This window comes from Capra hircus, chromosome 5 (genome assembly GCF_001704415.2).
Source record: "Capra hircus breed San Clemente chromosome 5, ASM170441v1, whole genome shotgun sequence".
Classification (NCBI taxonomy): Eukaryota; Metazoa; Chordata; class Mammalia; order Artiodactyla; family Bovidae; genus Capra; species Capra hircus.
In genome coordinates this window covers 63,580,396-63,604,958 of record NC_030812.1, presented here as the reverse complement: position 1 = coordinate 63,604,958, position 24,563 = coordinate 63,580,396, and the positions used below count along the sequence as shown (strand labels likewise).

General features: G+C 40.2%; 1 protein-coding gene across 13 annotated transcripts in view; it reads right to left on the bottom strand.

Moving 5' to 3' along the window:
- ANO4 (anoctamin 4) overlaps nt 1-24,563 on the bottom strand; it is a 433,131-nt gene that overhangs the window by 78,776 nt on the left and 329,792 nt on the right. For all 13 annotated transcript variants that reach the window (XM_018048154.1, XM_018048157.1, XM_018048156.1 and 10 more), the window contains 5 exons: nt 16,798-16,904; nt 10,257-10,312; nt 7,378-7,499; nt 3,650-3,784; nt 1,973-2,069 (listed from right to left, as the gene is read on the bottom strand). In XM_018048154.1, the coding sequence (XP_017903643.1) occupies nt 1,973-2,069; nt 3,650-3,784; nt 7,378-7,499; nt 10,257-10,312; nt 16,798-16,904 (517 nt within the window). The remainder of the gene's footprint in view (nt 1-1,972; nt 2,070-3,649; nt 3,785-7,377; nt 7,500-10,256; nt 10,313-16,797; nt 16,905-24,563) is intronic.

Below are 24,563 nucleotides of genomic sequence, written 5' to 3'. Positions count from 1 at the left end.
GTGTTTTCCCTTTTAAACCCCAGGAATGGTTGGTTACAGTCAAGGGGGAGAGCCTTCTCCCAATTCTGCTTTGTTCTAAGCAGGCTTAAAAATGAAACTGGCCAGAAAATTCCTATACTCAGTGGTGCCTAGGACACACTGTTCTCTTCTCTTTGTAAACTCACCAGGACTGATCTGGCTTCTGACCCTCACCCTAAGTGACTGATACTTCATGGGACCAGCACTTATGGGCTAAAATAACAGGATATCTGGGGAAGTCAGCTGCCTCCAAAAAACTCCAAACTAGGCAATATACACTTTCTGAAACAGATATTGATGAAATCTGAGCACTTGAAACTATTCATGATGCTCCTTTTAAGGAATTATTATAGCTCCCCTAAAAAAAAAGATTTTTATTTAAGGCAGACCTTTCACATAACAAACACCCCCAAGCAAAAAATAACTGGGCTTCTGAGATTCCTCAAAAGCAGGATTTTTACACCTGAGTCATTTGTGCTTAGCTCATAATCTTTAAACAAGATTTTATTACTGAACAAAGTCTTCTGATTCTCAGCACCACCTTTCTGTTTCCCAAGCTCACTCTACTGAATTTGTCCTCATCCAGGCAGGTCTATCTGCGTGTTCACCAAAGGAAGGGAGAGTATTTGGTGCTTTTTTGGATCTTTGTAGCTCATACTAAGAGCCCAGATCTTTCTAAAATCATAGCTGGGTGCTTATCCTCCCACCAGACTGGCCACCTGCAGGGCTAGAGACAGCATGAATGGGCAGGTGGGCTCCTGGGCTGCCGATCAAATGTTCCTACACTTAAACTCTGCAATGCCAGCTGTATGCACAGAAAAATCCAAGTCACAATGATTGCGGAGGTTACATAAAATCTGCCAACCCCTTTTATACCTGAAATCTGGGTGAACTGATCAGCAGTGGGTCTTGGAAAAGTCTTCATCAGTCTATATTTCAGCCATTGCTTTACATTAATGATACTACCCTTCAGTAATAAACCCTAGAATTTCAATGAACATGTCTAAAACTTTAATAAAGTAAGGTATAATATCAGAAAGGGGTATGTAATAACACATAGACAGAATGGTTCTATGTAATTTTTTCAAAACACTTTCACATCTACTGTCTTCTTTAGTCTTCATGACATGCCATGGGGCAGAGAGGGCAGCTCTCAACGCTTGCACTTTAAAGATGAGAAAGTTTATGCTCAAAGAGGTTGTACATGTGCAAGGTCAAGGCAGTAAGCAGCTGAGCTAGCTGTCAGTCTAGTCTTTTGGATAATAATGATGGCGAAGAGGAGGAAAATGACAGCAGTTGTCATTTACTGAGATCTTGCCGTTTGCCAAGCACTATACCCACCTGGCGGCTCAGACAGTAAAAGAATCTGCCTGCAGTGCAGGAGACATGGGTTCAATCCCTGGGTTGGGAAGATCCCCTGGAGAAGGGAATGGCTACCCACTCCAGTATTCTTGTCTGGAGAATTCCATGAACAGAGGAGCCTGGTGGGCTACAGTACAGTCCATGGGGTCGCAAAGAGTGGGACACGACTGAGTGACTAACACTTTCACTTTTTTCATGCTCATCATACACCTTATCACATTTAAAAAATGAAACAGTCATCATGTTCTCCACTTCACAGATGAGAAAACTGAGGCACAGAAGAGGTTACGTAATGTGCTCCTACACTGACAAGTGGTAAAGAGCACAGTCAAGACCTGAACTTAACTTCCACTGATTCTATCAACTGTTCTATTTGCTCCCTGTGATAATAATCAGAACCACAACATTGAAAACACATATGCGATAAAAAGATATCTGAATTAGAGTACTAAATGATAAAGATAAACCTCTCCTACAAAATAAACTTGAGAATCAAAGATTAAAATGGACAGAAAGAATGTGGTCACCACTGTCTCTCAGGAAGATATATGTTAAATTTAATCCGACTAAAATACAGCATATTTGGAATTACCTTGGCATAAACGCAGCTGTCTGACAGCCTCATGAATGGACAGTATTTATCACACACAGGACACATGATGATATCTGTAGCTTGGCAGACTTCTTTACTGGAAAACAGAACAGAAAAGGACTGCTTTTTGATGATATAACAGCATTTTCTTCCCCTTCAATTTCACCAGACTAGTCGACCAGTAAATAAGATTCAGTAGATCAAATTTTTGCCCTTGGAAGCTTCTTACCCTTTTCTTAGTTATTAATGTAACCAAGTGCCTACACAGTTTTATAGTTTGATAAACCTACTTATTTATCAGGCTGTTTCTTGGCTTTTCCATATTAATAAGTTAAGCTCAGGAAAACACATGAAGCAAAATATTGATGGTTATATCTCAGATTATACAGGAGTCATTTACAATACTGCACAGGTTTGAAGACATTTCATACTGAATTATGGGAAAAATGAGACACCTTAAATGCCAGCCTTATGAGGCCCCTATCCTGACAATTTATACTTTGCTTATACTGTGTTAAAATGAACACAGGTTAAGGACTATCAAATTTCCCTGGAGAATAAATTGTTGCTTTTACCATTAGTGATATGCAGATGACACCACCCTTATGGCAGAAAGCGAAGAAGAACTAAAGAGCCTCTTGATGAAAGTGAATGAGGAGAGTGAAAAAGTTCGCTTAAAACTCAACATTCAGAAAACTAAGATCATAGCATCCAGTCCCATCACTTCATGGCAAATAGACGGGGAAACAATGGGTGGGGGCGGGGGGAAGTGCCAGCCTTAATTTCTATGTGCATGATAAATAAGAATTATGGAGGAAAAAATACTAGGGAATAGTTCTAGGAGAAAATTACATCTCATCAACAATTTCCCCAGAAATTAAAATATTTTTGTAGGTCACTTCTATTTTTGCAATCACTTCTAAAAGGCACGTTTCTTATTTAAGGACACTGTCTAGCATTGTATTAAGAGCTCTATGAATACCCTAGACTATATTCTAGTGAAAGAGCCAAGATAACAATTGCTAACACTGACTCATTCTCAAGGTCCCAGAAAGTTGGTGAGATGACTTTCTTACAGGTGTCTAGCTTACAGGTCTTTATAAGAACACACAATTGATAAAAAGGTAATTAACCCACTATTTTGCAGTAGTAGTAGTAGGAAAAAAGGTAAAAAAGTCAGAAAGAGAACAACTTTGAGCCAGTGAATGAAAGCCATTATTCTGTGGATACATGTTTGTTTGCTCAGTTGTGTCCAAGTCTTTAAGACCCTATGGACTGTAGTCCACCAGGCTTCTCTGTCCATGGGATTCTGCAGGCAAGCATACCAGAGTAGGGTGCCATTTCCTCCTCCAGGGATATCTTCCCAAACCAAGGACTGAACCCACCTTTCCCACATTGGCAGACAGGTTCTTTGCCACTGAGCCACCTGGCAAGCCCTCTGTGGATTCACAGTGACTTGAATATCCATAAAAGTGAACTCCTGGGTAGCTAGAGACCACAGCAGCAAGGGCAATGGATGGACAGATTTTGTGAACTGAACCTTTAGAATTTTCCCAGGAGACTGGAAAGACGTTAAAATGAATAGCTAAGTAGACCCACCGTCTGTAAACACTCCCAAACCACAAATACCCACCTCCAAGCGTAAGCAAAGGCAGGCTCACCCAGAGCTCTCCATACCTGACTTGGCAGTGGTCCAGGGTGATGACGCCATACAAAAAGACAAACAGCCCAATGAAGGCCGCCGGGAAGAGCACGCCGGTGTACCAGCCCAGCCAGGCGAAATACAACCCAATCTTCTCTCCGAAGTACCGCCTGTCCACGACATAAAAGTCTTGCAGATCATATTGAAGACTTTGTAGTCAGGCATTCTAACACTTTGACCAGTCATTTTTACTTTGCGGTGGCCTTGCTGATAACCATACAGACAAATGAAGCCAAGAGAATGGAATGTTTGACCAAATCTAGGCTCTGGACTTAAACTTCTTTTCCTATTACTCTAGAAAAGAAATAGTATGAACCCTTTCATACAAGAACATGATCATACACAAGCTTGTTCTGAAAACATAGGATAAACCCAGCTCATTCAGGAAATTAGGTATAATACTGTTAATCATGAGGAATCAGGGGAATCTGAAGACTTGGTGCCAACCTATAATATTTTTGCCATTTCTAAGTGTGTGTTTGTTTATGTATTATATATATATTTAAGAATAGTAAACAAAATTACGGCAAAAACCTTTAAACACCCCCTTTTAATATTTTGTAATTTTATAAGATGTTTACAATGCTAGAATCATAAGATATCACTAAGAAAGAACTCTACTGAGACTCAGTATGAATCAATACAGAGAGCAACTTTCCCTTTTAAGTGAGGACTTTTCACAGGCATCAGCATCTACCTCTATAAGCATTTTTCTGAGACTAACCAGTCTGCCTAGTGCCCTGTGGTATGTGAATTTGAAAGTGTCCAGGGAGTTCCTTGGTTTTTATTTCTTAAATATTATTATTGTGTTTCCTATCCCACATTTCATAACTTAGAGCTTAATTATTTCTTAGTCCAGTATGAGAATACTCTAATTATTTTTTATTCTCATTCTAGACAAATGTTGACAAATGTTGACCATCTGTCCCTGAATACTGTCTGCCGCTCTCCTCCTACACAATGGCTCCTAAAAATCATGAATTATGTATCATATCTCCTACTATGTCTCAACAGAAACCTTCCTCTTCCAGAAGACTTTTACAGCATATATTCATATACACATACATGCATGTATTCATTCAACAAATTAAAAAACACCTGATCTATGCCAAATACTGAGCTAACTGCTGAGAATACAATGGTGAGCAAAATAAGCTTGGTCCCTACTCTGAAGCTTGTGGGTGACAGAGGGGGCATATATAAATCAATTAAAGAAATAGGCTTCTAGTTACAAAACTGGGAAAAGAGAAGAGAGGGACACAGTGCAATAAGCATGTATAACAAGGCAATCTGACAACTTCAGCCAGGGAAGACTTCTTCCCTGAGGCAGTGACTGCTGTGCTGATGAATGAAAGTTAACTAGGTGGGCTTAGGGATAGAGTCTTTCCAGCAGAGGAAACAGAGGCCCTGTGGTAGGAGTGATGTTGGTGAAATAAGGGCAGTGTGGCTGGAACACTGACAACAGGAAATGGACTGGGACTTCCCTGGGTGTCCAGTGGTTACGACTTCGCCTTCCAATGCAGGAGGTACAGGTTTGATTCCAGGTTGGGGAGTTAATGCCTTGTGGCCAAAAAATCAAAACATAAAACAGAAACAATATTGTAAAAAAAAAATTCAAAATTCAATAAAGACTTTAAAAATAGTCTGCATTTAAAAAAATCTTTAAAAAACAAGTGGGCTGTTGAGGTGGGCAAAGGCTAAGCCTTGATGGGCCTTACAGACCATACACTGATTTTTGTCCTGAGAAAATTGAAAAATGGTGAAAGGATTTTAGCCAATCCAGCCCCTTGGACAGCAAGGAGATCAAACCAGTCAATCCTAGAGGAAATCAACCCTGAATATTCATTGGATGGACTGATACTGAAGCTGAAGCTCCAATACTTTGGCCACCTGATGTGAAGAGCCAACTCATTGGAAAACACCCAGATCCTGGGAAAGATTGAGGGCAGGAGAAGAAGGGGGCAACAGAGGATGAGATGGTTGGATGGCATCACTGACTCAATGGACATGAGTTTGAGCACACTCTGGGAGATAGTGAAGGACAGGGAAGCCTGGTGCACTGCAGTTCATGGGGTTTGCAAAGAGTTGGACAGAACTTCGTGACTGAACAACAACAACAACACATTTTGTCTCCAGGGTAGAGAATGATATGGAAGGGCCAGAGAGGAGAAAAGAAGACCAGGTAGAGGAAAACAGTCATAGTCCAGGTCACAGGTGAAGGCAGTGGTGGCAGAGGAGATACTCGGTGTGATTTGAGAGATGTGGAGGAAGCAAAAGCTAGATATAGGGCAGGAACTATTTAAGATATGTGATCCCCCAGTTGCTCAACAACATCATTCCATTCAAATCTTGCTTGTGTTTTTTATGCCCCTTCTCCTTGGCCAACACCAATCCCACTGCTCTTCTAGGCCTCAGCTCTACGGAGCCTTACACAGGGGCACTGGCCCAGATCCATCCTTCCATTTTTCCTAATTGCTGTCAAACTTTTGGCCTCTGTCACACATGCTACCAAATTATGCAAAGCCTTGTTTTCCAGTTGTTTCAAGTTTGCAGGGCTGGTTTTCTTGAAGGAAACCATGCATTTCTCAAAGCCAGAGACCATGGGTTCTCTGTTTTTGCCAAAGGTACTTAGTTTTGTACTCGGAACACAATGGATAGTTAATTAATACTCATCAAAAAATTGCAAAATCTTAATCAAGTAACTGTCATGGATGGGAGATGCTTTGCCAGGACTGACTTTGATTTTTCCCCCCTTCTATTCTATCACATATTGAGACTGGTCGAAAGTAAATGGTCTCATCTCAGAAAATATTTTTCACTTTCTCAGGTCATGTGGATCATTTGTTACTCACACCCAGAAGGGGTCACAATTCATCAATGTCATTGGCTCAACAGGAGTAAACCCTTGTAACAAGGACTCTGGAAGGAAGAATGACTACCCAGCGAGACGAAATGTAAGGTGAGTTGACTTATTATTTCATTTTCCTCTGGGCTCATTTTTTAAGGGCTCAGGGAAAAGTGATATTAGTCCACCTAGTCTAAGAAATAAAGTATGATTTTCTTTTTAATAAGGAATCAATGACATATGGATTGTCATTACCCACTCTGAATTATCAGTCTCTACACAGAATAAACACTGCCATGGCAGAATATTGGGCACATATAGACCATTAAAGGACATACACTTTCAATGCATGATTATCTCAAATTAAAAGCAGATACTTTTTTGACCTGTGGAATTAAAACTATCTTTAAAGGTTATTAGTTTGAAATGAAAATGAAAGTAAGTCTAAAATTTATTAGAATGACAGCACCCTCTATTTCCTATTTGCCCGAGAGTTACTAATACTCCATTGTCATTAATACATGTAAGCAGTGTTACCTCTCAACAATTGTTGATACACTGTCACTAACAGTCACGTGGGTGATCAGCTTCTTACAGAATCCTATGAGAGGCCTGGTTTAATCTCACACACCCCTTTCTAAGTCCCTTTTAGAGGAAACACCAGCCTCAGCAGAAGGAGGTCAGGTTTACCAAGAACAATCCATGTCCTCTGATGAGCTGCCTCTTGGGAAGAAGTCCAATTTGAGTGTCAGCTGTGCATCTCAGTTTGTTTTTCCCCCAGTGTTGGCTTGTCCCAGCTCACAGCCTGCCCTAATTATTCTGCATAAGCTTTATAGTCACAGCTGGTTAAGAACTCACCTTACAAGATCCAAAGGCTGGTATTTATACCACACACCCCAGGACGCCCAGCACTCATAGAGCAGATGTCGGTGGTTTACCGCTCCGTGGGTTCTAATGGAGTTTTTACTTCTGTAACTTCCCTGCATAAAAACACCATGGCCACTGAGGTAATACCCACAAAAGCCAAGAGCAAAAACCGATAGTAATGCTAGTTCTTTTTGTTTTTATCTTTTGAAGGTAGAAGATACTCTGTATGATACTATAATTATAGATGCATGTTTATTATACATTTGTTTAAACTCAAAGAATGTATGGAATACAACACCAAGAGTAAGCCCTAAAATAAACTATGAACTTTGGTTGGTTATGATGGTTCAATGTAGACTCATTAATTAAAACAAATGTTCCACTCTGATGGGGGATACTGGGAGAAGCTATGCATGTAAGGGAGCTGTAATACTAGTTTTTATGGCAAGAGTAGCAATAGGGATGATACAAGGATAGATCCATTCTATTGAAGGGAAAAGAGTAGGACTAGTTATTCCGGACATAGTTTTGATGTTGATGCCATGCAGTGAAAAGCCCATGCTTGCTAGAATCACACAGGTCTGCACTGAGTTCAAAGTCAGTTCTGTTACTTTTTAGCTAGGATATCTCAAACTCTCTGAGCCTTGGATTCCCAGTTCACAATGGAACTAACATCTGCCTCACTGGGCTTCTTCTGTGATTTGAATGAACAGAGCATCTTGCCCAGAGGCCATGCCCAAGACTTAGGAGTTCTCATTCCTACTTGTCTCAAGACTAAAATATCAATAGTTGGTAAACAGCTTGTCACATGGCCTTGTGACCAAGGGCAGAAAATTTTACAATGTAACAGTTGTAAGTCACCTCAAATTTACAATAATTCAAATATAATTTGACATCCTCATGGAACAAATGAGGATACCATGGGTCAGAGGAGTAGGCTTTTTTTTTTTGTTTTTTTAAGTTCAGTTAGTGTTAATGCTAGTTTCACCAACAGAAAAGGTATGCTGTCTGGAGGTAAGCTATTGACATTTTAACTTGAGAAATCCTTTCTTAGGAGGAAGTGAACAGGCCTGAGAGACAAGGAACTCACTCAGGTTCTAGTCTCAGCTCAACTACCAACTCACTCCGTAACTGGGGGTAGGCTAAGCTTTCTCTAAACCTCTATTTAAGTTTTCATCATAAAACAAGGCAACCAGAGCTGCCCTTCCTGCCTCTGATGGTTGTTATGCGGTCAAATACTATAAGGAGGTTAAACTGAGAGCAAAATTCAAAAGAGCAATTATGTTATTACTGCAGCTGCAGTTACTAACTGGAAAATTCTCTTTTCATACAACGCAGGGATTTAGCAAGATGTGAAAACCACAGAGAAGGCCTGGAGTTATTCTGGGGTTTCACAGTTGCATCTCCTCAGATATCAGCAAGCCCACCACCCACTCGTCTGCATCGAGACTCTGTCCACCCCCAACTGTTCAACACTGCCCTTACTGTGGGCAAGGGGTAGGCAGCGGAAGAATGTAATTCTCACTGAAACCCTTTATTGGGGCAATGCCAACTAATAACCACATGGTATCCTCTGGGGACATGTGTCTTTCGAGTTCAGAAACACCTGCGTGTGGCTCGAGAAAACTTTTGTGTCAAGATGTTTGCTTCTATCACACAAAAAGGATCATTCCAAAAAGGTTTCATGACTGTCTGTTAATGGGTCTCGGATCAAAGCCTCTAGTTTTCTTAATGAAAAAAGGTTTTAAAAATTTCACTAAATACTCTGTGGTGACCTCAACACAAAAAGGAGGGAATTTATGTATCTGTATAGATGATTCATTTTGCTGTATAGTAGAAATGAACACAACATTGTAAAGCAACTATACTCTAATAAAAAAATTGTATACCACCTTCTCTATCCTCCTGATGTTTAAAACCAAGAGAAGAAACTCCATAAGCCATATAAGAAATATATTTTGGGAAGACCTGCCATTGGTGGGTAGCTGGAACTATCCTCCAAGCCTAACTGACAAAACATTAACATTGTTTCTAATAGAAGATTGTTAAGAAAATCTATTAGTAATCTCACCCTGCCACTGTGTGAGGTCTTAGAGGACACTGGCTATGATACTGATCTTTGTGTTCTTGGTGTCATACTATGACTGGTATGGAGTAGGTACCATGAAAATTACACTAATCTCTCACCAATCATGAGAATTATGGCCCTGAAAACCCATATATGCAAAGAGATTTATAGATTAAATTACCATATATGTAAAGATAATTCTGGATTTAAATTACCTAAAATCTAATGGGAAAAATAGAGGTAAGGGTAATTACAGTTACATTTATAAACGTCCTTATAGATGACAAAGATTGTGCAGTAAAAAAGGAGACTATAAAAATTTATACATCTTAAATAAGCAACAATAAGTACACTACTATTAATTTCCATTTATCATCATTTAGTTACTAGAGTCTTCACAAGATGGCTTCCTCCCACTCTTTAAGGATTAGCTATAAATTTTTCGTTGTTGTTGCAGAGACTATATATTTCAGAGACATTTTCCCCCTGGGTCCAGCACATCATGCAAATTTTCAATGCCTCTTTAATTTTATGACTTGGAGTCCCTCAGCCATTCTTCTAAATTCATGCTGAGTGACTCTTGATTCTAGTACTCTTGCAGTTACATAAAAAAGATATGGAGAAATAAATCTGTGCTGGGTGAGAGATGTAACAATGCAAGTAGGGCCTCCCCATCTACTCACTGAACAAATTAGATTCATTCTAAACAAATGTCATATCAGTGAACGCAATTAATAACTATCCCCAGAAGCTGATTTAACAACAAGGAATTGACAGAGAAGGAGAAAAGGCAGGACAATACCTCGTGCAGAGGAAATGCAGCTTCATAGGAGCCGTTAGTAAGCAAACGATTCAGACCTACAACAGTAAAAAAGTCCACAGTGAATCCACACTGAGTTTAAATCCTCCTAATGTAAGAGTAATGTAAAGGTTATACTTCTTGGAGAAAACAACCTATATCTTCAAAAGTAGTTCAAATACTTTTAGGGGACAACAGTTTAGGAAGTTTTGCTATCTGCTAGGAAACTAGAACCAAAGACTAGAAAATCAAGTTTTCATATAGGAAAAACATGATGAAGTATACCTAGCATAGTGCTTGGCATAGAGAAGGGAGCGCGCTGGGAGAAGTGGATGAATTAATCACACCAAAAAGATGACTTTCCACCTGAGCTCTCCTATTTTCATCCAGAAGCTTCAATATGGACAAAGCCAACTCCTTTGCATTGGGCTAGTTGGATGACTTTGTAAAGTCCTCTTGTTCTCAGCCCTCAACTGTCTCATCCATAAAGTGGGGGTAGGATATTGGACATGTGGATTTGCAGTGGTTTTATTGGTCAGATATAAACTACAGTTTCCACCCACACTTAAGAGGAAGGGATTACACATTCAGGAGTCACCCCAGCCTGTGTCTATCACAGGTTTATGAATTTGATTTTTTTCAAAGAATCAGCTTTTGGTTTCATTGATTTTTCTCTATTTTTTCCATTTCATTGATTTCTTCTGAATTTTATTATTTCATCTACCAACTTTAGACTACTTTAATTTCCTTCCCTACCCCCTACTTTCTTAAGGTAGGAGAGGTCATTAATTTGGGACCATTTCTTTTCCCATATATGCATATGGTGCTATAAATTTCTCCCTGTACTGTACACTTTTTGATACACTATTTTTTCACTTTCACTGAATACAGCAACTTACTGATTTCCCTTTTGATTTCTTTCATTCATGAGTTATTTAAAAATACATTATTTAGTTTTAAATATTTGTAAGTTTTCCAGAGATGATCTTATTGATATCTAATTTAATTCCACTGTGATCAAAGAATTATTGTCTTATTTTATGTCCCTCAAGTATAGTCTCTTGGTAATACTCTGTGTTTACTTAAAAAAAATTGGGTATTCTGCTGCTGGTGGTAGAGGGGTCTAAAAGATCAATTAATTTCATTGATAATGTTTAGGTCTTCTAACCTCCACTGATTTTCTGTCTACTTGTTCCATTAACTATTGAAAAAAATGGTACTGAAACCTCTGACTATAACTGTGGACTTGCCTATTTCTCTTAGCAGTTCTATCAGTTTTTACTTTGTAGTTTGAAGCTCTGTTATTAAGTGCATAAACATTTAGGATTTCTATGTTTTCCAGATGCACTGACTCCATCATCTTAGAATAGCCTTCTTTATCCCTGGTAGTATTCTTTGCTCTGAAATCTATTTTGTCTGATATCAGTATAGGCCTTTCAGCTTTCCTTTGATTAGCACAGTATATATCTTTTTTGATTCTTTTACTTTAAGCTATTTGTGTCTTTAAAGAGTGTTTTTTGCATGCAGCAAAAAAAAAAAATAGGTCTTGCTTTATTATTTAATGTTAACTTCTGAATTCTGGATTGGGATTTGCAAACCATTTCTATTTAACGCTTATTGAATTATGAGTTGCTCTACTAGTCTCCTTGGCACTCCCTTTGGGTCGCTCTTTCTCTGGCCTTGGGTAGTTTTCTGATGTGTGCACTAGTCAGTACTCTAAACACTTGAGGAGGCTCTCTGCAGATCTTCAGGGTTCTGCGTGAAGCTCTCTGTTTTCTGGTCTGTTGCTCTGTGAACTCTGGCGGCCTTGGTCTCCTGGACTCTCAACAACGTCTTTTCGACCTGGGGAGTCTACTAGGTTCTGTGCGGGTTCTTTTCCCTCTGCTGCTGTCTAGAAATCATCTCAAGAGAGGAAGCTGGGGCAACTGTAGGGTTCACCTCATTTGTTTTCTGTCTCTCAAGGATCCCTGTTCTTGGCTGCCCAGTGCTCAGTGTCTTGAAACTAGTTGTCTCATACGTTCTGTCTTGTCTTTTCTGATTGTTTCAGGTGGCAGAGTAATCTTGTGCCTGTTACTCCATCTTGGCCAGAAGTGGAAGTATAATGTTCTGATCTTTAAAGTTTCTCTCAGATCAAGAGTGATACTACTTCCTAAAATGTACTTCAAAGAAGATGACTGGAAGGATGTCTCTCAAGCAGCTTTTAGATGAGTGCTCTCCATGTTTCAGATCCTGATTAGAGGCCAGAGGCTTAGCCTAACTGGAAAATGAAACATGCACTGATTCACTTTTTATTGATGGAGGATCAATCAATGTTTAGGTACTTTTAATCATGGTAACATGATTAAATGTATTTTAAGATGCTTTGACATTAACTCTAAATGCCTAAGAAAGACGCCTGAAGTCTAAATACCCGTAGGGCTTTGTCTAGCACAGAGGAGGCCCTCGATAAATACCTTTGTAATGAATGAACAAATGATTGATTATGTAGAAAACTTTGACCTCCTGGAGATTCTATCAAGAATTCTACATATATCATCAACCACTTTCAGATATCTCAGATAATAGCAAAAGATTCACAGGGACCTAATAAGAGACTTCTGATGATGACTCTTGTGAATTTGTGATAATTTATCAAAGTTCTGAAAAATGAGAAAATGGTTAATATTTAAAGTCTTCCCCTTTGAGCATCAGTTTTGAAACTACAAATTAATATCAAGATTTATTTTATGTACTTATACTGTTAAATAAGTCTTTTTATCTATTAATTGCTCTGTTTTGAAAATAGAATTCACTAGGTTTGATTTTCAGAGTTGTAATAATCTGAGTGAAGTTGAAAAACTTATATTGTGGTAGTTTTTGCTCCACTGAAATACCCTCATAAATCATGTCTACAAACCATATTTTTGTATTATCTCTAATCCATGTTGACCCATGCAAGATGCCACTTTCAGAAAGAGTTTCAGCCAGAAAATAACATAAGGTAAACATTAATTCTATTGATGAATTAAATTTTCTTATAACATGTTTCTTTTAATTATGAAACTGAAGATGATAATGAAACATTGGGTCAACAGAGCATTTATACTTGAACTTCAAATTTTTCATCATAATGTCTGATCCTTGGTTAGTAATTTACTTTGTGGTTGGTTATTTTTAACTAGACATTTTTTCAGTTTCTCACTGATTTTCAAAGCACTGGGGTTCTTGATAGATTTCTTCTTTCATCAAATTAGAGAAATTTTTACAACAATCATTTCTTACTAGTAACAATACTACATTCCCTGTGTTTTTTCAGAACATTTACAAATCATTCTCGCTGCCCTTTTTCTGTCTCCATCTTGACGAGCTATAAAAATAACCCACATTTTTAGCTGCAAAAATTTAAGCACAATGATTGCTGTATGGCCTCACTGTATAGTCTTTGACTGTGTAAGAATGCTGATAGTTAGACACTGATCATGTTTAAAAGATTTTCAATTTGGTTCAACAAGCAATCTGCCTGTATGCCACATACTGTGCTAGGCAATGATGATACAAAGACAAATACGGCAACTCATTTATAACTGAGAAGCTTATTATCTAGACTAGCAGTTTTTAACTGCAGATTCTCAACACCCTAGTATATTACAATTAGTTGTGAGGTATGCTAATATTATACTACCAATATTAGTGAAGAGACTGGTTTTAAAAATTCTTTGCATGTTATGAAATAATCCAGAATAGCTACTGCCCTAATCTACTACTACTTCACTTCTACTCACTTGTTTTCTAGTATGTTCCTGCTATGCTGTTAACCGAGAAAAGGATGGAAAAAAAAAGTATGTGTAGCATATCCTAAGTTTGCTAAAAAAAAATCACATGGACAAATGAGGTATAAAGATGAAGAGTAATTAACATAATATTTAAGTTATTCAGTACACAAAATGTTAACATTGGTTCTCTTTAGTTGGTAGAATTTTCATTGTCATTGAAAGCAAATAATTCAAGATAATAAAAGAAGAGTTGTACATGGCTAATTACCATATAGACTGTAAAAATAATTTCCATAGAAATTCAGAAGAAGAAAAGACTCCTCTGAGCTGGAATGGCCATGGAGGACATTATGAAGAGGATGTGTCTCAAGGATGGATGACTGCTGCAGAGAATTTAAGGAAGTGCTAACCCATAACCCTATGTAAGTCAAGAAAGTCCTAAATCTGGCTCAGTGTCACCATACCCACCTACACTGACTCTCACTGAACATACTATTCCAGGTGTATTCAGATCTGGACCACGTATCTGAATCTCCCTATTATATTTTAATTTATACAGCTTGCAATCAAAGTAGTCTTTGGCAGCTTCACCATACTAGTGACTCACACTTGCATTCAACTAAACCTCCCAAGTTTGTCCCTCTTTATGATGTGTTGAGTAATATTTCTCCCACACGGTACCAAGGTAGCTATTTTGCTGAATTTGAGTACAGCACTTAACATTTACAAACTATTGAAAGTCATCTTTCAGATGTGGCTGAGATTTCCAGATCACTGAGCTCTTTCAGGATCCTAACCTCAAGTGACTAACACAGTGCATCCTTCCAGTCTCCACTCCACCTGAAAGCCTGGTGAGCAAACTGTTTAGGCTCTGTGCCAGTCATCAGTTGACTGCTCCTTAGCTTTGCAGTAATGGAGTTGGACCCTGTAAATATTTCTCGTTTGCCAGAAGCTGCATTGTTAAGCTTTGTCAGTAGAAGGCCCTAGAGGGATAGTAGGGGAGGGAGGAGTTTGTTTTCCTGGTACTAGTATGCTCCTCCCAGCAGGCTTCTGCAACTCATAGCTTCTATGGAACCCGGCACATGTAGTTCATGGGAGCCAGCAGCCCTGGGATCTCCTCAAGGGCAGGTGGGCCTTTGAACAGCATCATAGGATGATGACGCTGGGCAACATCTCCCAATGAAGGGGTTCCTTTGGAACCCCTCTAGCCAGCTTCTCCCAGAACTTGAGAGGGTGGATTCACAGAGACTCCTGCTGGCACAGAAACCCCAGCAAACTGCTCTGCCATCCAATGATCCACAACGGCACCCCTTCTAACAAGGTCTCCATCTCAGCTTTGGTGTGGGGCATCTTCTCTATTCTTTAGAATTCTTCTTGCTCTTTACTAGTCAGTCCTTCATTACTCCAAACCTCCATCACAGTTTATTATTTACATTAACTTTTCCTGTTCAAGGAAAAGTTATCAAACTGATAGTTTGGTTGGTAAAGAATCCACCTGCAATGCAGGAGACCCCAGTTCAATTCTTGGGTTGGGAAGATCCGCTGGAGAAGGGATAGGCACCCATTCCAGCATTCTTGGGCTTCCCTTGTGGCTCAGTTTGTAAAGAATCCACCTGCAATGCGGGAGACCTGGGTTCAATCCCTGGGTTGGGAAGATCCCCTGGAGAAGGGAAAGGCTACCCACTCCAGTATTCTGGCCTGGAGAATTCCATGGACTGTATAGTCCATGGGGTTGCGGAGTCAGACAGGACAGAGCGACTTTTACTTTCACTTTCCTGTTCAAATTCTGTGTGATTTTTTTATCTCTTGATTAGACCACGAGTGACATAGGTCATCATTCAAAGCATAAATAAAAACCTTGCTGGGACAGAGATATGGACAAAGCTCCCCAAATCTTCCTAGTATATAGTAATCTACTTAATAAGGCAGGAAATTTGGTAATATATTATGGAAAGATTCTCACACAAATATCCCCAGTGTAATATGTGGAGGTTATTTGCTGGGGGTGGTGATTATTTGGAGAATTTACTTATGTATAACAGCTCCCTGTGCCTGCTTCTGCATCTTTCCACACACTGGCTCCCTCTTGTCATTCAGGTTTTAGTTCAAATTCCAGCTTCTCAGAAGAGCATTCTCAGCATGATCTCTACCCCCTAGTCAATCTCTATAACATCATCCGTTTCAATTTCTTCATGTTATGTACTGTATTTACTTATTTATTGTCTGTTCTTAACTTCTTGAACATACACTGCAGGAGAGAACTGTGCTCATCTCCCTAACATCTTGCTCAGTGCCTGGCGCACAATGCATGCTAAGTCACTTCAGTTGTGTCTGACTCTCTGCGATCCTGTGGACTGTAGCCCACGAGGTTCCTCTGTCCATGGCATTCTCCAGGCAAGAATACTGGAGTGGGTTGCCATGCTCTCCCTCCAGGGGATCCTCCTGACCCAGGGATCGAACCGGGGTCTCTTATATCTCCTGCATTGGCAGGCAGGTTCTTTACCACTAGCACCACCTGGGAAGCCCACCGGGCACAAAATGGGCACTCCTTAAATATTTGTTGAACTGAGAGCACTTTTCCATGGCCTAAGATAAATGAGATGATGTGTTATCTTTTAAAAAGCAATCTATTAAGGTTTCACACTTCTGAGTTATCCATCAAGGAACTGTGCAGTTAGAGGCTTTATAAATCACAAGCATTTCTAGAATTGATATCAATGTAATAAAACCAAAGGGAAAAGTCTGTAATCCTCCAAATCAAATGTAACTTGTTATACTGATATACTACTTACCAATTTTGTTTTTTCCTTCTTCATACTTTATTCTTTGTAAAATATGATGTACAATTCTACTTCTTGTGGCATTGTTGAAGAAAGTGTCTTTGTTGTGTATGATGAAGCTGTATACACATATTGAAAACACAAGTTAAGGATTAATTGGAGCTGAGGGATCTAATCTTTGATATAATTTGGTGTGACTTAGAGAGCTATGTCTTCCATCTATCACAGAGAGGGTAAGTCTGGAATAGCATGAGGAATCCCCCTCCCCCTGACCCCAAGATCACACCAGAGGCAAGAGGCTCATGAATCTTAGCAGTTTGGGTTCTCAACCTCCCAGTCACTTACATCACTGTGTTAGGAAAGGGCTGGAGCTAAATACAATTAAGAAACTTGCAACTAATAACAAGTCCATGCCTCACATCCTGTTTTTTCCCTCAGTAAGGTCATCAGATAAATTCAACTAAAAATTCATTTTGCTTTTATCTCCTTTCGTCTTCCACTTCATCCTCTCCCATGTCGTAATCACATGATTTTTCAGGAATGTTAACATCTGGAACTGGCGTGGGTGATGGACAGAGGTCTTAGGTAATCGCTCTGGCCTGGCTCAGGGCTGAGTCACTAGAAACGGCCTCTGTCCATTCCTTTCCCACCTTCTCTCCTGGATGGACCACCCCTCTTCTACAGCACATACTTAAGACTGCTTCTCTCTTAGCCAAAGGCCCATCTGGCCTCCACTGTTTCTCACAGGACTCATATGAGCGCACACACACACACACAACACTGAGTTTCCTGGTAGGTATTCCTACCCTGAGCCAACAGAGAGAGCTTCCAGGACCACACAATGCAGCATGAAATGGTCAGGTCTTCCCCACCCAGTAATGAGTTGAATGGTCAAACACAAGAGATACTGTAAGTATAATTACTTCATAAGTTATAGTTCCTTACCTCAGCAGACTTTTATTCAGTATGTTGCATGAACTGGACACTATGTAAGGCTTATCAATAGTGGCAGTCATTGCCCTCAAGACTCAACTCAGAAGTCGTTTTCCTCAGCAGGTCTCCCAACCCCTCCAGCCACTCTTCTGCCCTCCAAGGAGTTTACTATTCATTCTCTCCTCTAAGCTCTTTTTTATCTTGCAAACACATCAATTTACTGATCATTCTGTATAGCCATATATTTATTTTCATTAATGAATTCAGTAAATGGTTATGGAGAACACTCTGTAGGGTAATGATTATCCAGTGGGAAATAAAGCAGATAAAATCTTTGACCTTGAGAGGCTTACAGTCTAGCGGGAAAGATAAACCACAAAGGAAAGGAACATGAGGCAGATATGGGCAGAATCAACCTTCTTGTTCATGCCTTTTCCCACATAAGACAAAAGGCTCAACTGTAATAATTTCTGTAGCCCCAGGAGCTAGTGAGTGGCTGCTGCGGCTAAGTCACTTCAGTCGTGTCCAACTCTGTGCGACCCCATAGACGGCAGCCCACCAGGCTCCCCTGTCCCTGGGATTCTCCAGGCAAGAACACTGGAGTGGGTTGCCATTTCCTTCTCCAATGAATGAAAGTGAAAAGTGAAAGTGAAGTCACTCAGTCATGGCTGACTATTAGTGACCCCATGGACTGCAGCCTACCAGGCTCCTCCATCCATGGGATTTTCCAGGCAAGAGTACTGGAGTGGGGTGCCATTGCCTTCTCCAAGTGAGTGGCTAGTACACAGTAAAGGTATAGGTTTTTGAATAGGAGTAAGAGAGGGTTTGTGTGAATTTATGTTGGAAATTGCTATTAATTTTTTTAAAATAAGATGAATTCCTGGGAGTTACTCAAGTCATCTAAAAACTGGCCTACAGAAAGAGTGGTCCAGGCATGGGGTTTGACAGTGGAACAGAATTGAGGATGTGAGATTGGGATAAAGGAGAAAAAAGCCAGAGAATATGAAGACAAAATGTAAATCACATGGATGGATTCCTTGGATAAGAGCTTTCTGTTCGCTTCTATTGCACTTATCTTACATTCTGTTATGGAATTTACTTCTCAGAATAAAGAAACTTGACTTGATACAGGAGAGATAAATGCTTTGTGGGTAAATGAGAAAGCAGCAGCATTTATCTTATCTCTTCTCTAGGGTTATCTGAACACATTTTATGGCGTCAAAGAGGAAGAGGGGAAAACTGAGAGTTACAGCAAATGTAGTTCCTTTTATCTTATTCTCCTCTGCTTTTTCACCTTATTTGAGATAGACTATTACATTTTAACAGCCATAAAGATGTCATAAAGAAGTAGACAACAAATAAAAAAGTCTGTTTTGACTCACAGTTTTAAATAACTGAAAGCTGATAAGCATAACCATGCTTGACAACACAATTCCGGACTAAAAGCCTGTGTCTCTTGCTCCTCCATTAAATGATTTTCTGCTTCCCTCTTTTTTTTTTTTTAATAGCATTGCATTACATTTTGTGAGCTCATGTAATCATTCTCTGTAATAAGCATCACAGGCGAACCTCACAGTTTTCTTTTCCTCTCCTTTACATCTAGGTCATACCTGGATCCTAGAGATTCTATAATGGGAACAAATATAGAGAACCTGTGCTGCCGGCCACGAGCTCCAGATATGTTAACTCATGCCATGCTTACAATAACCTGGGAGGAAAGTACTTTATAGCCCCCACATTACAGGAATAGAATCAGAGAGGTTAAGTGATGTACCCAGTGTCACTCAGCTAATAAGAGGCAGAGCTTAGATGTAAACTCAGGCTGTCTGGCTCCAGAGCTCTCTTCTTATCCATGCCACTCACCTGCCTCCCTGGGACAAACTTCTGACTCCTGGAGGTCAGCTCTGCTGGAACTGTTCTCCTTGCTTCTTACTTATCCTTAGAGCCACAGCTCAGGTCATATCTCCCTCCAAAAGTCTTCCCTGACCCCCCACCCTCACCCTGAAAAGTATTATGGTGCTACAAAAAGAGAAGGAAGCATAAAACCATTTCATGGAGGAGGGATATGAGCTTTTAGTTCCAACATCACTCCTGCTTTCCCTTAAGACTTGGAAGTGAGATTGACCTCAACCTGCACCCCAGCTTTGTCACTTACTATGGGGTGTTGGGACCATCCCTCAACTTCCTTGGGTCTCAGTTTCCTCATCCGCGGGATGGGATAAAACTGGAATCATCTGCCAATAAGATTTTTGCAGAATTAGGTGAGATGATGGAGAAGGCAATGGCAACCCACTCCAGTACTCTTGCCTGGAAAATCTCATGGATGGAGGAGCCTGGTGGGCTGCAGTCCATGGGGTGGCTAAGAGTCGGACTCGGCTGAGTGACTTGACTTTCACTTTTCACTTTCATGCACTGGAGAAGGAAATGACAACCCACTCCAGTGTTCTTGCCTGGAGAATCCCAGGGACGGGGGAGCCTGGTGGGCTGCCATCTATGGGGTCGCACAGAGTCGGACACGACTGAAGCGACTTAGCGGCAGCAGCGGGAGACTAAATCTTATCTCATTAGACCTTTACCTCCATGCCTGCTTCCTATGAATCTTTCTACCTACTTCATCTTTCCAGCTACCACATGAACCACTCTCTCCATGTTACTTGTCTAAGGATATTCTTGTAGTGCATGGAGCCATCTCACTTTCTCTGTCACTCCTTCAAACTGGAGGGTTAAGAGGAAGAACAGTGATGATGTCCCGCATCATGATTCTCAAGCTTCTCTTAGCCACTTACAAAACAACCCTCTCCAAATGAAATCAGACACAAACACATGCATGCATGAACCACACACCGTGGAAGCTGAGCTGTTTTGACATACATAAGGCCTGATGCTTAGTCTGTGAGGTATCAGGACTCTTCCTGGGCTTAGAAACTCAGCTCTGCCTTCACACACTGCTGATGGGGCAGCAAACAAGTACAAATTCTGAGTGTACCTTGACCAGGTCTATCCGAATTATTCATATATCCTCATCACATCTCCTCTGACCTAGCGATTCCCCTCTAGAAATTTATTCTACAAGTATGCTCACCCACATGCCAAGTGACAGATGTACAAGAACGTTCATCGTGGCATGGTTTATCATAGCAAAACTCCAGAAATGATCTAAATAATTTACCAGTGGAGGAGAGGATAAACAAATACTGGTAGAGCTCTACAATGGAACACTCTGCAGCTATAGAGAGATTAATGAAGCTCAGTGTAGATATTAAAAATCTGCAAGATACTACAGGGCAAAAACAAGATTCAGATCAGTCACACAGCTATTTGTGTCCAAAATAAAAGTGCATACATGGAAAGAAGTACATAGACATACATACTGACATATATGTTGGCCAGTGCATGTACAGATGGACTATGGAAGGATGTATAGACATCTGGATACACTGGTTGCCTCTGGGAAGGACTAGGTGACTGGGAAGGTAGGAAGGGAACTTCACTGTACACACTTAAGAAATTTTTATCATAAGACCTACCTACAAAAAATGGACATTTTAGAAAAAAGAAAGTTTAAAAAGAAAACTGTAATTTCTCTTCTAGGTCTGTTCTTACTTGCAGAACAAACAAGAACCATTTTCGTGGTGAGGAGAGCAAAAACTGCTGAACTGGTGGAGGATCAACTATAGGATTAAGGCTCTAAACATCTATCTCCTTATCCTCCCTCCTGGGGTGATTCTGTAATACACACGAAGTCATACAATCAGCAATTCAAAAACCAAATGCCTTCCTCCAAATCTTCCCACTCTTTTGTAAAAGGAACACTGGAAGCCCAGGTCTGCTAATATGCATGTGTGTGTGAAGGGGACTTTCTCCATGCTTCCACCCTGCTCTGTGAAGGAGGCCCTGCTGACCTGCTCACTAAGTACCACGTGGGCCTGAGCCTGAAGCTCCCGCTGACTGCCCTCCAGGGTCTCTCCTCTCCTGCTTTCACTGGAGGAGAACAGCTCTCGATTTTTACTTGGGAAGGCGCCAATCTCCTTTCCTCCAAAATGGAAGGTTAGGGTTAGGAATATGCTGTGAAACTGAGGTTTAACTCCAGACCACCTGGAGCTGTGGTCTCTAGAGACCCACTGAATGTTGCAGAAACTGTCCGATTATATCACAGGTAAATTTTACTTTTTTCCCTCTAACTTAAAGATTCTGAAAATCAGTTTTATTTTATAATTATGGTTTCTTTGTAATTGTTACTACTTTGGGGGAAATAAAGGCAATGAAGAGGTTTTTTTTTTAAATTTGGCTTAATGCCTATTTTATGAAATTTCTGCGATTGGTAAAAATAAACAACGGTCCTCCAAGGTATGAAAATCTTCATGGTTTAAAACTTCAGGTGGAAACTTCCTCAAAAAGCATTTAACTACCTATAGGTGGTGCTGTCTAATTACGTTAGATTTATAGCTACATTATTGACTTATAAATTAAAAATCCAAGACATACGGTATAGAAAGAAATAGAACCAGATAATTAATAAGGGTATGTTTCTTGGCCCTAGAGTACAGGGGCTTGAAGCAACTGCCCCACTGGGTGTTAGAACCGCTCTGTTCCTGCTGCCCTCCATTTTGAACTGAAGCATTTATTGTAATTATCCTGGGCCCACTGCTCCTTGGGCTTCCCAGGTGGTGCAGTAGTCAAGACTGTGCCTGCCAATGCAGGAGTTACAAGAGATGAAGGTTCGATCCCTGGGTTGGAAGGATACCCTGGAGAAGGTAATGGCCACCCATTTCAGTATTCCTGCTGGGAAATCCCACAGACAGAGGAGCCTAGTGGGCTACAGTCCATGGGGATGCAAAGAGACAGATGTGACTGAGCATGCTTGCATCCCTCCTCATGGTCTGTTGGACACATAACAGGCAGTTAATTTGCTTTTTACACGAACAGGCCTCTTGTCCAAGAAGAACTATCCCTGAAGAGCTGCTTCCAGGGATTCTCATCCTCAGCTGAACCTGATGTTGCAACAAAAGATTCTGGACTTTGAGCCTAATGTCATATTGGGTTGAGACCTCTGGGGATCCTGAAATGGGAATGAGCATATTTTCTATGTGGGAAAAATGTAAAAAAATTTTATGCCAGAAGGAAGACTCTGGTGGAATGCAAAAAAAAAAAAAAGCAGCCACAACTCCTCCCATTCCTGTATACACATCCCTTTGTGATGTGAATTTCTTGCTTCTTCCATTAAGAGGTAGAGTCTATCTCTTTACCTCTCTGAGTGAGTTTTGTGGCTAGCTTTCATCAACAGAATGTGGAAGAAGTGATTTTTGTGAGCTGAGGCCCAGGCTCTGAGCACCTACTCCTGCCCATTTGGAACAAAGCCCCAAGGCTACCAACATACAGAAGTCTGACTAGCCTCTCTGAAGATAAACGACCGCATTGAAAGAAAACCCAGCCACAAGCATGCACCACCCACCAGACACGCAAAGGGAGATAATTTTAGACTGGCCAGCCTGGTGAAGCAAAGAGATGATTTCAACCTCCTGTTGACCCCATCTGAATCCAGTGAAGAACTCATCAGGTGAACCCAGCACAAAATGCTCAAAGAATCATAAGCAAATATAACATGCATTGTTTGAAGTCAGTGAGTTTTACCCTTACATGGCAGTTGATGACCAACAGATCAGTCTTTCATGATGGCTGAAATTGTACTATTTCATAATACAAAAAAGAAAAGTGAAGGTTAATGCCTTCAGGATAAGTATTTCAGGAAACTTTATTAATTAGACTTTTAAATAGACACCTCTTTTTAACAAGCAGAAACAAAGGTGATACAATTAATTGTCACTGAAAGTACATCCTGAAGTTAATGGAAATCTAAGTAGGAACAAAGCAACCAATTAATTTTTTATGTGACAAGGCCTATTTTGATAGTTTTGTGGGCTTTAGGCTACTGCAGGGCAATACCTAACTCATTTTTTTCTTGTCTGCACCATGCAGCCAAGGGATTAAACCCAGGACCTTGGCAGTGAAAGTGTCAAGCCTTAATCACTGGACAGCCAAGGAATTCCGCTAACTTCTTAAGAATACTGTTATGAGTAAAAGGATAAAACGACTCTCAGACTAAATATATACTATTTATCTGATTGGTAAAAATTTTCAAACCTCTTTTTAGGTGATAAGCTACTGGAATAAAAAGCAATGTGAGATGTTTTTATTCCAGTGGTCATTCCTAATCATACTTCACAATCTTACCTTTTCTATTTGCATATTAAATGCAAATTAAGAAATAATTGCCACTGAGACTTTTAGGTAAAGATGGAAAATTAAACAATTGCATTCAATTTTTTTTTTCTCTCTTAAACCCCCATGAAAACAAGAGTAATGTTTGTTTGTGTTTAAATAAAGGTGTAACACTCAAGGGACAGGGATAGCGGAAAACAGCAGCAAAGAAGCACTGGAGTGTGAAAAGCAGACAGACACGTGGTAACAGAGTTAGGAGACCAGAAGAAGCGGAATACTAACCCAGCTCTGGGGAAAAGCAAGAAAAACTATGTATTTATGCTACAAAATCTCAGAACTGGGACACAGTGACCTCTAGAAGTAGTCTGCAAGGGATGCTAAAGTAACTACTAGTTGAAAGTTGTTTAGGAAGATGTTAGATCCCCAGGTCCTCACTTGTACTCAAACAGAATGCTGTGCTGTGCTTAGTCACTCAGTTGTGTCCGACTCTTTGCAATCCTGTGGACTAGAGCCCCCCAGGCTCCTCTGTCCATGAGGATTCCCCAGGCATGAATACTGGATTGGGTTGCATGCTCTCCTCCAGGGGATCTTCCCAACCCAGGGATCGAACCCAAGTCCTCTGCACT